Source organism: Puma concolor, chromosome D1, assembly GCF_028749965.1.
Source record: "Puma concolor isolate L17-30 chromosome D1, mPumCon1.1.hap2, whole genome shotgun sequence".
NCBI lineage: Eukaryota > Metazoa > Chordata > Mammalia > Carnivora > Felidae > Puma > Puma concolor.
In genome coordinates, this window is record NC_141676.1 from 4,690,045 (window position 1) to 4,705,684 (window position 15,640).

The window sequence follows — 15,640 nt, forward strand, 5'->3', positions numbered from 1 at the left end:
TGATATTTAACCTTTTGAAGATGTCACCGATCTTTTGAAGCCTCTGTCAAAGAGAATCTCCATAGACCCCAACAGATATTCTCCATTGTGATTGAGAGGATACCCAAGATTGTTGTTGCTTTGACCCGTTGTGATCTTTACCAGCACCATGTTTTCCTGCTACCTACGGTCTTGGTTTTATATATACCCTAAATTGCCAACTGATTTTTTGAGAAGAGTTTGTTACAGTGTATGCTGTTGATTGTGTATTAGATGCCATGAAGTATGTGACATAAGCTCTTAATTAAAAATTACAAACATTTAGAAAGTAGTAAAGAATTCAAAAGTAGAGGAACTTTATCAAATTGGAACACTCTGCTTAATTGGCCTCAGGTTCCTTCCTTTGCCCAGAAATAACCATCATTCTGAATTGGTGTTAAAATTCTCTTTGTTTCATCCTGAAATAAGATTGTGATCTAAAGATCAGGTCTTTATAATTGAAATCTTATATAACCTGTGTGGTTTAAGTGCTAAAGCATTAGAGTGTTAAAAAAAAATTTTTTTTAAATGTTTTATTTATTTTTGAGACAGAGAGAGACTGAGCACGAGCAGGGGAGGGGCAGAGAGAGAGGGAGACACAGAATCCGAAGCAGGCTCCAGGCTCCGAGCCATCAGCACAGAGCCCAACGCAGGGCTTGAACCCACAAACTGTGAGATCATGACTGGAGCCGAAGTTGGACGCTTAACCAACTGAGCCACCCAGGCGCCCCAAGCATTAGAGTATTTTTTGTGGTAGGTGGAGTTGTAATAGAATAGCTGACATGTAGGAGAATTAGCAATCGTGTGTGTTTGGGGATATTGTGGTTCATATCTGACTACATGCAACCTGTTGCCATTAGGCTTCTTTCTATGTCAGGAAGACCTTTCATGCTAAGAGGGCATGGTTGATGTTTTTTGCCATAAGGCACTTTGAGAGCGAGTAGCAACAGGTATCAGATGTTAGTGTCACGTGGAGTGGTTTCTGTTTTGAAATGGTTTTGTAGGGTTTCTCAAGGCTCTTTTTAATAATTGTTGATAAAAAAAAGTAATTGTTGATTAGTATGTTGCCTACTGTGACATAGTATCTTTGACCCATTTCTGAGCAACTAAATTTTTAGATTAACTGCTAGTTTACATTTTCTGATTTTCTCTTCTCCTCACAGTGGTTAGTGCAATTAATTTTATGGCTTTCTGGGGAGAGTAATGAATTGACATTTGTCAGTTTGGGGGAAAATCATTGATGCTTGTTGCCAAGAAGTCATTTAAATAAAGCTGCTAGCTCTCAGCATGTTTTATAGTTTATTTAATAACTTTTTTTGTCTGTATTGATGTACCTACAAATATTTCCTGTGCAAGTTTTTTAACTTTAAAATTTTTCATAGCCTTTGTTAACTTCCTGTATATTGTAGCCTTAAAAAAAAAGTTCTCACTAGCAAATTGATGTCTCTAGAAAGTAATATTTTGATATATCAATTTTTCATTGATAAGTCAGTCAAGACTGAGGCAGGAGTTGTGATGTGCTAAAAGGCGAGGACGAGTGAGTGGCTTATATGTAGGATACTTTGGCAATGGGCAGCAAGAATTTTAAGATGTTAGTGTCCTTTGACCCAGAAAAGCCAGCTGTAACTAAAGGGTCTCGTCAGATTGTGCGTGAAGGTTGATGTACAGGTGTCCATACTATAGAGTTATGAATAGAAGTAAACAGTTACGTAGAAGCCCGCCGTCTCCAGCAGTCCGCCCTTGGCTAAATAAACCATGCTCAGTCTTTAAGATGAAATTGTATGCACGATTAAAAATTGTGTTTTTAATGATGAATTGATGGAAAATGTTCGTAATATAAATGGAAAAGGAACATTAGAGTGTGGTCCAAATTTTAACAACAAGAAAGAAGTAGGAAAAGAGGAGCTTAGGAAAATGGCAAATAAAAAACCCAGAATGTGGAGGGGCGCCTGGCTGGCTCGGTGGATAGAGCATGTGACTCTTGATCTCAGGATCCTGAGTTCACGCCCCATGTTGGGCACGGAGCCTACTTAAAAAACAAAACAACAACCCAGAATGTTCAAAGTCGTCATGTTCGAATGATAGACTTTGGGTAACTTGTTATATTTCTTATTTTGGGAGTCTTTAAGATCCGTATTAACATTTTTTGGAACACGAATTCTGAAATCCGAAAGAAACACAATTTACTGCACGTCATAAGCAGCCTCCTTTAGTTGGTCCGGTGACACTGATAAAACCTGCATCTTTAAAAACATGCCCAGGTCACCTGAGTTCTTTATTGCTTGTGGTGGGGAGGTCGACCTTCAGAGCCAGTGTGATGGAAGCAGCACAGCGCTGCTTTCTAGAAAGGGGCTGCTGTGTGGCTTTGTTTTCACAAACTACTTTCTTTAGCACAGAAACCCCTTAGCCATCGGGCTTCAGCTTGGTGGGGGTTTCTTTGCTTTGTTACTGCGTGGCTTTTCTATCCTTTTCGTTTCCACGTGTGCTGCCATTAGAGAAGTCACTGTTCTTCGTTGTAAGTTGTTTCTTGATTAGCTGTATATCAAGAGAAATTGAGATGGTTATTTTAATGTCTGATTTAAGCACTTTGTTCCACCCGTTAGTCCGTCGGCTCTGTGTCAGAGGCCTGCGCAAAGGATGGGTTACGGGCACGCGGCCTGGTGAGGGTGCCCGCCAGCGGCGCCGTCCAGGTTGCTACCTGCTGTGGGTTGCTTCCATGTGTCGACTGTGAGATGAATGTGTTCGTTTTGTTTGATTTGATATTTTTGCTTACTTGAGTGTCCCGAGAGTTCGACTATGACACGTGTGTTTCTCATAAAGCTGTTCTGCCACTTGTTTGAACCCTTGAGAGTTTCTGGGATTTTACTTTGGAGAATATCTTGACAAATTACACGGTCATGGGGCTGCTGTAGTCTTGCTACCATGTCTAGGGCATATCTTCCCAACATATCTTCTTGTTCCTGGTCGTGTTGTTTGGCTCCGTTGGTAACTGAGTTTTTGTCTACGTGGTTTCTCCCAGTTTGGGTCATCCATGGTAATGACCTTGTTTCCTTTATCTTGCTAGTCACTACAAAATAACCAACGGTTTACTTCCTCCCGCTACAGCCTATTGAGCAACAGGGGCTGCAGATAATTCAGGAGATGAAGGGTTTCCAGGTTGTGGGCTTGTTTCTGGCCCAGCTGGCTGGCCTGCCTCCTCTAGGAGTACGGGATTAAACTTTGAAATGAGCCACACAGTTTAGAACAGTAGCTCATCTGTTTGCTCCCGCTGTTGACTGAAGTCTCAAGAGTGTGTGACAGGAAGGAAAACGAGGGCTTTTAACTGATGGAATGCCTGTTCTCTCGCCTGGTAGCCAGGAGCCTGTGTGGCAGGGCGGTCCTGATAAGCTGCCCATTAGAGGCGTTGCCCCGAGTCGAGAAGAAAGGTCAAGGCTCCCTCAATCCTCTCCACACCTTTCCCTGTGCTTCAAGGTTCACTTGGGGGAAGTCCGAGCCTTGGGTTCACCTGGTCTGTCTTCTTCCCTCACTGGGGTGGCAACTGATTTGCCTTTTTGGGAAAAGAGGTCTTTATTCTTGTGAAGATTCCCAGGGACTCATGATTGTTTTCTCTTAAATAAGATACTGAAAAAGTTCTTAAATATGACTTTTGTTTACATGTGGGAAATATTGTTTCTGTAGAAACACATTCAAGTTTTCAATTGGTTAGGGGAAAACCATTCCATAGGAAAAAAGTCATTTTTCTTTTTCAAAAAGTGCTTTATTGACATATAGTTCACATACCATACAATTCACCCATTCAAAGCATATGTATCGGTTGGTATATTCGCAGGTATGGGCAACCGTCATCCCATTGTCCTTTGTAAAAATAGCTACCTTTTAAAAAAATGTCTTATTCACTTTTGAGAGACTGCAAGCAGGGCGGAGGGGGTGGTGGTGGGGGGGCACGGGGAGAGAGGGACAGAGGATCCGAAGTGGGCTCTCTGCTGACAGCAGTGTGCCTGATGTGGGGCTTGAACTCATGAACCGTGGGATCATGACTTGAGCCGAAGTCAGATGCTCAACTGACTGAGCCACCCAGGTGCCCCTCCCACAGCCAATTTTAGAACATTTTCCATCATCTTGGACGGAAACGCTGGCCCCTTCAGCCCTAGGCACTCACGGGTCTACTTTCTGTCTATAAATTTCCTGGTTCTGGACATTTTGTATGAATGGAATCACATAATATGTGACTGGTTTCTTTCACCTAGCATAATGTTTTGTTTTTTTTTTTCAAATGTTTATTTTTGAGAGAGACAGAGTGAGAGCCAGGGAGGGGCAGAGAGAGAGGGAGATACAGAATCCAAAGCAGACTCCAGGCTCTGAGTCGTCAGCACAGAGCCCAGTGCGGGGCTTGAACTCATGAACTGCTAGATTATGGCCTGAGCTGAAGTCAGACGCTCAACCAACTGAACTACCCAGGCACCCTTCACTGAGCATAATGTGTTTAAGATTCATTTATGTCATAGCAGGTGTCAATACTTCATTCCTTTTTAAAAACATTGTGAGGGGTGCCTGGCTGGCTCAGTTGCAAGAGTGTGCAACTCTTGACCTCGGGGTTGTGAGTTTGAGCCCCGTGTTGGACGGAGAAATTAAATAAGCTTTAAAAAAATAAAACATTGTGGTGAAATATACACAGCATGAAATTTACTCTTTTTAACCATTTTCAAGTGTGCAAGTCGGTGGAATTAAGGATGCTTGCACTGTTGTGCAGCTGTCGCCCCTACCCACCCCAGGAACACTTTCATCTTCCTGGTCTGAAACTCTGTCCCCGGGTTACACACCCGATTCCTCATTCCCCCCAGTAACACTGTCCTTTGAAATTCAACTAGCTCAATCTGTTTTTAGTCATTTTGTATGTGTTTCCTGGAATGTGGTATATCCCTTTGATATTCAGCCCTGCCGACATCTTGATTTTAGCCACATAAGACCTATTTCCTAGCATCTGAACTCCAGAACTGTAAGATAAGTTTGTGTTGTTTTAAGCCATGAAGTGTGTGGTCGTATGTTACGGCAGCCACAGGAAACAAAGACCTTTGTTTTATGCAAGTTTGTACAGATTCATCCTGATGTAAGGCTCTTGGGATTGTGTGGCTGGCACAGCACCTACTATGTGCTTAGCATGACACCTGGTGCTCCCCCACTCTGTTTGGTCTCCCTATCTATGAATGGGCGGCAGGATCAGCATCTACCCTGCAGGACTGCAGGGAGAGTGAACTGAGCTCACCTGTTGAACACTGCAGCCCAAGAAGCTCTCTCTCTCTCTCTCTTTTAAGTGTATTTATTTTGAGAGAGAAAGCACGTGGGGAAGGGGTAGAGAGGGAGAAAGAGAATCTCCAGCAGGCTCCACACTGTCAACATGGAACCCAGTGTGGGGCTTGAACTCACAAACTATGAGATCATGACCTGAGCCAACATCAAGAGTCAGACGCTTCACCAACTGAGCCACCCAGGTGCCCCATGGAGCTCTTAAAATGACTAAAGAAAGTGCAAGTCTTTTACAGAGGGGTGAATCTGAGGCTCAGAGAGATTTAGCGAGGTGCCCAAGACCACACAGCTACCACAGTAAGCGGCAGAACTGGGATTTGAAGCCCTGGCTCTGAAGCCAGTGGTCTTTCTTGCAGCATGATGCCTTCTCCCAGGACTGTCTCTTAGGGGGCCTACAGTCTCATTAGTCAGGGAGCCACGCCTAACCCACTAGACCTAGTAGGACAGTGCACATAACAGGAGGGAGTTGGAGAAGAGACACTCAGTGGGACAAGAGTGCTGTTGGTTATTGTCATCTTCAGAGAAGCTTTATTGAGCACTGACCATTTGGGGTCACTAGCCTTGAGTATTGAAGAGAGATATTCCCCCTACTTTCAAGGAGCTAGCAGCGAAGATGGGGAAAGCTTCTTGAGGAGGTTGGGCTTTGAACTTGGTCTTAAACCGTAAGGAGGTAGTTTTTAGCAGAGTAAGGAGTTTCCAGATTGGGAGAGCACGATTAAGCGGATGTGTGATCAGCTGGATCGGTTGGTACTAGGTTTAGCTGCTTCTAACGGAAAACCCCAGAGTAACAATGACTTAACACAGAGATTTATTTCCCTTTTGTGTAAAGGGACACAAAGGTGGACAGGCTGGGCAGGTGTGGCAGCTCCGTGGGCTTGATGGGGATGCGGGTTCCTTGCAGCTAACTACTCCGCCATTCCTAGGACGTGATCCAAGAAACTGCTAAAGCTCTGGCTGTATGTGCCTGGCGAGATCCCGGCAAGAAAAGCGGAAACAACACTAGACATTTCAACATAGAGAATTTAATATAGGGAATTGGGAATCGGCTGAACAGGTATTGGAGAACGCAAAAAGCAAAAACGGGACCCAGTGGCACACAGAACTGCAGGAAGCAGCCCCTTCCCTGGGCTGAGGGACAGAAGGAAGAGGTTGAGGTTACGAGACCCTGAAGCTGGAACCCCCAGCCCCCGTGGAGAGGGCGCTGCTGGGCTGCTACTGGCATCTGAGAACTTGCAGGCCCCCCCCCCCCCCCCACCGGAGCCGGGGCCCAGGCCTGCGAGCTGGTACCCTGGGTGATGCCGGTGTTGGCGAAAGCAGCGGGGCTTCCGCTGTTGCTCCTGCCACGCTCGGAGAAGAAGAGCCGGCAGACACAACATCTCCCTCCTCCTGCCTTCCTGCCTCCCTGCAGGACCCCCGCTGGCCGGACCTAACTGGGAGCGGCTGGCAAAGGAGATTTGTAACCGGTGGAGCCCCAGCCCGGCACCACGATGGAGAACTGCAGGGTAGATGTGGACTCAGAGACCAGAGCTTAGTTACCACTTGACACACTGTCGCCCGTGTCAGATGGCAGGAGAAAGGACAGGGAGAAAGGGGCAAGGCCCGTGCGTGTGTTTTAAGGTGACCTCCACAAGTCGCACAAACACCTCCTTTTATGCTGTATTTGTCAGCACCCAGTCGCATGGGCACACGTACCTGTAAAGGCAGCTGGTAAATACGGTCTTCGTGGCAGGCGCGTTGCTGCCTGCCTAAAATCTGGCTTTGCTTACCGAGGAAAGGGAGGAGAATGCCACAGCTGAAATTCCGAAATTGCTAGTTAACGTCAATCTGCCAACATGAACCCCCAGATGAAACTTTCTCCCCGTTCTCTTTCCGCCCCACGCGGCCTCCTGGTCCGTATCTTGTAGCCCTTGGCAGCCCTGGTCATTGTATGCTCGTAATACCTGTGTAATTGTGCACATGATGGTGTAAATTAGGTTTGTGTTCTGGCCTCACTTGGGGAGCGTAGCTTGACTGGGCTTTTTATGGATGGAGCAGGGAGAGAGCTGGGGACTCCTGTGACCAGGAGATATCCTTCTAGAAACTGTGGTTTGGCCTGCTGGTCACTTTTCCTCCCAGAGTTGCACCTACTGCCACGAGATACCGCAGCCTCTGCGAGGCAGGCGTGGACGTGCTGCAGCATGTAGCCTCCCGCACTGCCCTGTGACTTTGAGTTCGGACAGTTTTATGTCTGCTTCCTTCGCTAGAGAGGATGTTTCCTGAGGGCAAGGCCCAGAACACAGTTGAGGTTTATGTTACCCTGGCTTCCGGCAGAGGGCTGTACTCACGGAATAGCTCCTTAAGATTTGCCAGGTGGATAAAACCAGGGCTGAGGGACTCTGACATCTGCTGCAAATGGGTTGCTTCTTGTATTTCGTATTCCTTCATTGAGCTTGGTTCCTCTGTTCACTAACCTTCTGCTTCTGTACCTGATCATGTCCAGCCTGGGCAGGTGCGTTGTCCCAAAGGCAGTTCCTTTCCTGTTTTAAATGACCCTTGTGACTTGTTTCTTGTCTCTCTCATAGAGTGCAAGTTTCAGGGTACTGAGATCTCCCATTTCCACTGAGTGCTCCAAGGACCAGTTACGTTGCAAATCAAAAAAAAGAAAATTTTTTTTAATGTTTATTTTTGTGAGAGAGAGAGAGAGACAGAGACAGAACGCGAGCAGGAGAGGGGCAGAGAGAGAAGGAGACACAGAATTCCAAGCAGGCTCCAGGCTGCAAGCTGTCAGCACAGAGCCCGATGTGGGGCTTGAACTCACAAACTGTGAGATCATGACCTGAGCCGGAGTCAAGAGCTAGACACTCAACCGACTGACACCCCCGGGGTACCCCCGGTTGAGAGATTTTTAAGAACATGAAACTACATATACTTCAAGTGGAAGGTCCTGGGGGAGGTGGTTTAAGTATTGCCCCGAGATTTTAACCTGCTCGTTGTAGGAATATAATGGAAATTTTGGATCATGGAAGAACATGGGCCTGAAAGAGTACATCTGGGATTTCCTCTATTCCCAGTGCTGCAGGGGGTTCTCTTCCATCCAGGTCATTCCCTAGAGGCACCGACCGTGTGCAGGCGCACACATGCAGTTTAGACAAAACTCCCCCCCCCCCCCCCCAGCGCTAATCTAAGAAGAATAAGTTGGGAATTTGTCTGTTTTTAATATGACTGAATTGGTCTAAAAACCATGGATCCTGTCATTGATATCGCGTGTATCCTAAGAGTTGGTGGAGACTTCGATGAGAACCGTTCCCGTGGGACCCCGATTTCTCATCCATAGTTGCCCAAGAAGGTTTAGCTGACCTTGAAAATACCGATGCTTACTGTCCTCTTACTTCCAACAGAGGTGGCCTCAGTAACATGCTGTTCCAGTGCTCCTTACCTGACACCGTGGCCACCATTGGTGACGAGCCTCGGAAAGTGCTCCTGCGGCTGTACGGGGCGATTTTAAAGATGGTGAGTTTGTAGGCTGTGTGGGGTCGGGAGGGCCCTGTGAACAGTTTTCATCCTCTCTCTTGAATGACCTGGAAAGAGATTTTAAATACTTGAATGGTATTATTAAAACTATTTTTTACATACTGCTTTTATTTTAATTCGGCTGCACAACTGGGTTTTTTGCTTATATCCTGTTATGTTCTGAATTCCTGTTTTTGCTTATAATTCATTAGTATGCTAGTACAAATATTCTCAGCTTCATATCCAGAAGAAATATGATGTTGGTTAAATCTTTAGTAGTGGTTATGATGCTTGGATTTTCCACACATTGAAATTTTTAGCTGAGACCTGGGTTGTAAAATTCTAATGTGGAAAGGTATTGTTTTAAATTACATATCCAAAAGGTTTTACGGGTACAAGGGAGTTCCAGTGGACAAAGTGTGATCTCAGTGGAGCTCTATTTATTAACTACCTCCATCGGGATTTTTTTGAAACTTTGAATTGGTTAGACTCATAATCTTTCTAAATTTTTGTATTACTAAATTGAATCTAGCTTTCAATTAAAGTGCTTTATTTTTTGAATAGTCTTAACCGATTATAGGAGACGCCAAATGTCTGGCTTTTTTTTTTTTTTTTTTTTTTACTATTTATACTCTGAATTTACCATTTTACTGACCATACACACAGATGTTCATTTGCTATATTTCTGTGGTAGAATTTTGATATCCATTTAAATTTTCTTTGAAAGGGCCTATTTTGATCATCATAAAACGGGGAATAATTTTCTCATTGTTTTAAGAGACTAGTCTCAATTCAATCTGATAAGCAGATTATGTCCATGCCTACAATAATTTGGTTGTAACGTTCAGAAATATTATAGTTAAAATCGGTACTCTGTGTCATAACGTGACCGAGCCTTTTTGTTGGATAGTTTTTCCTCAGCGTTTTCAAGCTGTGCAGTGCTGAGGATCTGAAAGTTGGAAGCCAGATGATATGTTCAAGTTGTGTGTGTTCACCCAAGGAGATCTGAGGCCTCTTTGTGATGGAGCACACAGCGGACCCCGGCCCCTTACTGACAGTACACAGGCAGCAGGGTTCTAATGTTGACCACCCAGCTGAGTTTTTCATTTCATCAAGTTGTACTTTTAAAGCACAGTTTTTGAAAAACCCAGTTGATGTCCTTTTGGTTTTTATTTTTTTATTTTTTCTTAATTTTTGTTTATTTTTGAGAGAGAGAGCATGAGCGGGGAGGGGCAGAGAGAGAGGGAGACACAGAATCCGAAGCAGGCTCCAGGCTCCAGGCTCCGAGCTGTCAGCACAGAGCCCGACGTGGGGCTTAAACTCACAAGCCACAAGATCATGACCTGAGCCGAAGTCAGATGTTCAACCGACTGAGCCACCCAGGTGCCCCCCTTTTGGTACTTTTAAAGAAATCAATCTGTAGCCATTTTTTCTTTGGGGGACTTTCACATTTTCTAACCATTATGTCCCATTTCTGTTTATTTGTGTGCTTCCATTTAAGCTGCACTTTTAAAATACTTAAAAATATATATATATGTGTATATATATATACATATATATATACACATATATATATTTTTAAATGTTTGCTTTGAGAGAGAGAGAGAGAAGTGGGTGAGGGGCAGAGAGAGAGAGAGGGAAAGAGAGAATTCCAAGCAGGCTCCACACTAATAGCATGACTGTTCACGGCTTGATCCCATGGGCTGTGAGATCATGACCTGAGCCGAAATCAAGAGTTGGATGCTTAACTGACTGGGCCACCCAGGTGCCCCTAAAATACTTTAATAACCAGCTGCTGGAATTGTGTATGATATAGACTGTTGTTTAAATCTGATTTATGAGGCTTTTATTTGTATTTATAACTTAAATAAGGGTGTTTTAAACGTGTGCTATGCACTCTTCCAGGTGCTGGGCTGAGCCAGTTGCCAGGTTCTGTGCTCTGTCTGGAGCCGCAGTTCGATGACGGGGGTGAGGGAAGTGCTCGGGATCTGTGCTGTTTAGGTTGCTGGTCACTGGTCGTACGTGGCTATCAAATATGTGAAAATGTGGCAAGTGTGACCAAGGCTTGGAATTTTAAAATTTAATTAATTTAAATTACAGTGGTCACACCTAGCTGTGGCTACCATGTTGGACAGCGCAGCTCTAGAATGTGCTGTGTTATCTGATGGGTAACTTAGTAAAAGCCACCGACAGCACAGCCTGGAACTGAGCAGTTGTCTCTTCCCCCTAATAAAGATTCACTATCAGTAGTTAATATTTTGTCCTGTTTGAAATTTTGGCAGTGTAGAATTACTGCCTTATAGTACTTAAATGCAATAGAAATGTCTGGAAATAGATATTTTTTTTAATGTCTGTTTATTTTTGAGAGAGAGAGCAGGTGAGCAGGGGAAGGGCAGAGAGAGAGAGTGGGACAGAGGACCCGAAGCAGGCCCCAGGTTCCGAGCTGTTCGCACAGAGCCCTAGGCAAGGCTCAAACCCACCAACTGTGAGATCATAATCTGAGCTGAAGTCGAGCACCCAACCAACAGAGCCACCCAGGCACCCCTGGAAATAGAATTTGTTTTAACAATTCTATTTTCCTATTCATTTTTACAAAAACAAATAAAAAACCTCTTAGGTAACTCAAAATAAATAGAATAAAGCTACTCAAAGTGGAGTTAATCCTTACCAAACTAACAGAATGGAGTATGTTTTGCATATAATTCTAATTTCTGGGGGACACCCTACATTTAGCTTCTTAATGATGCTTATCAGCAAATGCCAGTTGCCGTTCCTGAAGGTGCATCCGCCATGCAGGGCAGAAGCTGTACCTGGAGGTGAGCAGCTTACTGACTGGACAGCAAATGTGTGTTTACAGTCCCACGATTGACTTATTAGACAGTAATCTCATTTTTGTTGGAAAAAACGCTGTTCCTTTGCATTATAGGAGAGAACCCATTTTCAGCATAAATACTCGTTTGGTTGAGTCCTTACTTCAGGAACACTTTTTTGGTTGAAGTTCAAGCTTACTAAAAATATGAAACCTACAGCCTCAAATATAAATATTTTTGGTTCCCAAAACCCAGGTTTTGGCGGGGGCACTGGTTGCCAGTGGAATTTTAGACATTAATGGCCACTGTTAAAGTGTTGGTCATTTGAATACCTTGACAACAGGGGGAACCAAATCCGGGGCTCTGAGAAATGACTGTCCAAGAGAGAAGGGGGTAGGGACAGAGCTTGAGCCCGGGGGACACGAACCAGGCAGCAGGTGCTGGGTCCCGGGGCCGCAGAAGCTGAGCTGTCACCACGTTGTGCCAGGGTCTTCACCACAAACTAAAAACCTTTTCCAGTATTTTCAGCTCAGATGTGAAGTATCTTTATTTATTTTGTTGCTGGGCGTGGGTTCAGTCCTATCGCCGATCAGCTTTTCAGAAAGAACCTGGCGCTGTCGTGGAAGGACAGTTAGGTAGAGTCTACCAGGAGGTTCCTGTTCCCACCCCAACAAAGCAGTTGCCAGCGTTGACAGTGATTTGTTAGGATTTGCATCGATGAAGAGACGTGGCTGAGCAAATCTCGAGCCCGCCTGAATAACAAATGCCATTACTCTCATAAATGTAGCGATTAAAGACAGAAATGTCATACAACTCAAATGTCGCGCTCTCCCCGTCTGTACTCTGCCTGCGGGGAGAGCACACGCGTGCCTGTGCGTGGACGTGCAGTGTGCAAATAATCCGGGACCCCCGAGGTCGGCCGTAAACACAGTTGCGGCATCCTTGGAGGCGGGTTGGTATAAGCTCCTTCCTTCCGAATCGTTCACTGACAGCTACAGGTGATGATGGTCCCGTGTGTTTTCTCAGACTGTCCTTTTTTGTTTAATGACACGCTGGGCCAGGTGAGTTGAGTGTGTCCCTTCCTTCCCTTTCTCCTTCTCCTTATACCCTTTTGAGTTTTTTTTACCTCTGAGAATCAAATATTAAGTAGAAGTATTTCTTTGATTTACATTTACTATTATTTGCAAGTGACCCGGCTTAAAATAATTTGATGTTGCTCAGCTTTTCCATTTTTCTTCATCTTGGGGCTGCAGAAAGTCTGAGATCCTAGCAGCGCCACGACTGATCTTTGGTGCAGCTTGTGGGGGTTCAGGCGGCACAAAGCCTACAGTTTCCGTCCCCAGACATCACTCTCCCCCAGCCCCTGTTTCTGTAACGTAGACACTGTGAGCATAAAAGTATCGGTCTGGTCTTAAAACAGCACCTGTCAATGTAATCGATATAATTCAGGGTCTGTTTCGCACGGCCTAGCTTTCACTTCAATGGGGCGATCTCCTCAGTGGCACAGACGGTGAAAACCGGATTCCTCTGTAAAATTACCCCGAAGCAAAGTGGGATAGTTTAACAGAAGCTGGGCAGAAGTACCACTTCAGCCACTGCCATTGTGGGAAGAGATGTAACTGCTAGAAGGAGCTTGAAACGATGACACAGGCTATAAATGTAACTTGGTTTTTTTCCTTTCTGACACTGGGAAGGAACACGAGCCCTGCAACGTCCAGCAGCGGCCTTTTCAAAGCAGCAAGTTTGGCTGATTACAAATAACCCGTTTGCTTATTTATCATGAATTGTGGAAGACACAAATGTCAGTACGTATTGTTCATTCAGTGTCACCTGTACCAGTTGGCAGAAGTCTCAGGGGATTGCTTTGTCCCTTCCTCGGTCAGAACAGCGACTCTGTGTGGAGCCAGTTCCTTCTGTGCATGAATGGAGAGATTTGGCCTCGCCGTTTTGAACGGTCTCACAGGCATGAACGTCTGGGATACACATCAAAGATCCCTCGAGCGTTGTCTGGGAAAATGTTTTTGTGTGTTCTTTGAGTGAGGGAAGGCTAATATTAATGCTTGTTTGAGTACTAACCATAATAAAATGAAAGGCATCAAGGCACAACGCAGATATGTGTTAATGACTCAAAAGAGTGCAATCTGGGACACGGTCTGTTTTAAAACCAGAAAGCAGAAGGTCGTCTTCCCTTAATGCCAGTTTAAATATAAATTAAACCACAATAGAATATGGGAAACACCCGACACGGGAACAGCCCATAGATCGTTCACAGTCACCTATTGGCCGCTGAGAAATTGCTCGCAAACAATTCTCCCCGGAACGAGGGTTGCATCGTGCAAAGACCGTGCGACTCACGTTCCCTCACGAAGAGCCCTGCTTGGTCCCAAGAGACTGTGAGAGCTCGTGTCGCCAGTAACTGGACACTGGGAACTCTGTGTATTTTTTTCTCATTATATTAGGATTATCGTGAGTTTGACTTGTTTTTACCCTGCTTCTGAAAAACCACCTCGTACTTTGTGGTGTGATTTTACTTCTCCCTAAGGTGGTGAGACTTGCCTCTCCAAAGTACATTTTTCCAGTAGCGTGTGTTCCCATTTGGTCTCACCGAGTATTTCTTCAGCTAATGCTTGAGGGGTGGTTGCCAGATCACCCTCTGTAGCCCCTTCCATACCTGCTTTGGTGCCTTCTTTTGATAACTAAAGAAATCACGGAGTGCTGTGTCTGATTTTGACGTATGCAACATGTCTTTGTCTTGCTGGTCTTAAATGTGTGGGATTTCTAGCACGAAGCCAGTCCGGGTTTCTGGTCCCTGGAGCGACGGCGTGAGCACAGCGCACCCGCCTGGGGAAGGCATGTGCGCGTTGGGTGGCTTGAAGGGCACGTGGGGGGGATGTACCACTTGAGCTGTCTGTGCCTATGTGTTCTCTGCCGCAGGCTGCCCATGCGATCGTGCCTGGAGCAGTCTGCTTTCCAGGTGACAGACCCGATGCACGGTATAGTATGAGTCCTCCGAAAGTTGGAGCATTCTCTACAGCTTTAATTTCTTTCTTTTAGTTCTTGGTTTCAAGAAATGCCTTTGAAAAAGAAAATTGTAATGCTTTTGTTAAGTAGCACCAGCTACAGATTGTGCTGGGCTTAGAACAGTGCAGTGATGAAGATTTCAGAATGTTATGTATTGGCTCTATGGCCTTTGTTTCTTGGGGCGGGGGGGGGGGGGGGGCTTGTTTTTGTTTTGTCCCAGGCAAATCCAATCCCTCTCTTCTGTTTCCTCAGTAGAAAATGGCTGGGTGATTGTAGACATTCATGGGCCTCGACTTGGAAACTCACTTCAAGTATTTAGCTGCTTCCTCCTGCATACTGCTCTGTTGGAAACGCCTTGCTCTGTTGATATTCTGGTCGGAGTTAGAAACGGACTTTCTTCTTTGTCCTTATCAGGCAGTGCCCTCCCCTCCCCCACACCTTTATGGGGCGGGGGTTGGTGGGGGGGATCAGCAGCAGCTCTGGGCCCTTGGGAGGCGCCTGCAGGCTGGGGAAGCAAGGGCGCTGTTCCTGGAAGCGGAAGCATGTGGATTACACGTCAGCGCTTGGGGTGCTTATGCCTAATGCGCTTGGAAGCCTGGGGGGTCTGGGGGCAGCAGGTTACCCTGGATCAGAAGTAAGTTTTGAGGAGGTCCTGGGAAGAGCCTGCCTTCCGCGGTCTTCCCCTTGCCTGTCCTCCGGTTTGTGCCTTCCGAGAGCCTCTTTCTTAGAGGGTCTGGTCTCCAACTGACATTCTTCAAGTCATCCCATCCCATTTTACAAAGTCAGAAGATCGAATTCTTTTGGAGTGTCTCTCAGGGCAATTGAAGATGCGCTAGAGAAGACCATAAAATGCTAAAAATCGTTTGTCTCTTTAAGTTCTCATAATTCGTATGTGCTCAGTAGGTAATCACATGGGCTATACTTTATTTTTTTTTAAGATTTTATTCATTTATAGATATATTTAGAAATTTATTTAAAAACATATACATTTATATAAA

The 15,640-nt window shown here is 45.2% G+C and overlaps 1 protein-coding gene across 11 annotated transcripts in view; it reads left to right on the forward strand.

Moving 5' to 3' along the window:
• The window catches only part of CHKA (choline kinase alpha), a 63,056-nt gene that overhangs the window by 17,226 nt on the left and 30,190 nt on the right, over nt 1-15,640 (forward strand). For all 11 annotated transcript variants that reach the window (XM_086676725.1, XM_086676726.1, XM_086676728.1 and 8 more), the window contains exon 2: nt 8,700-8,811. In XM_086676725.1, coding sequence (XP_086532851.1) covers nt 8,700-8,811 — 112 coding nt within the window. The remainder of the gene's footprint in view (nt 1-8,699; nt 8,812-15,640) is intronic.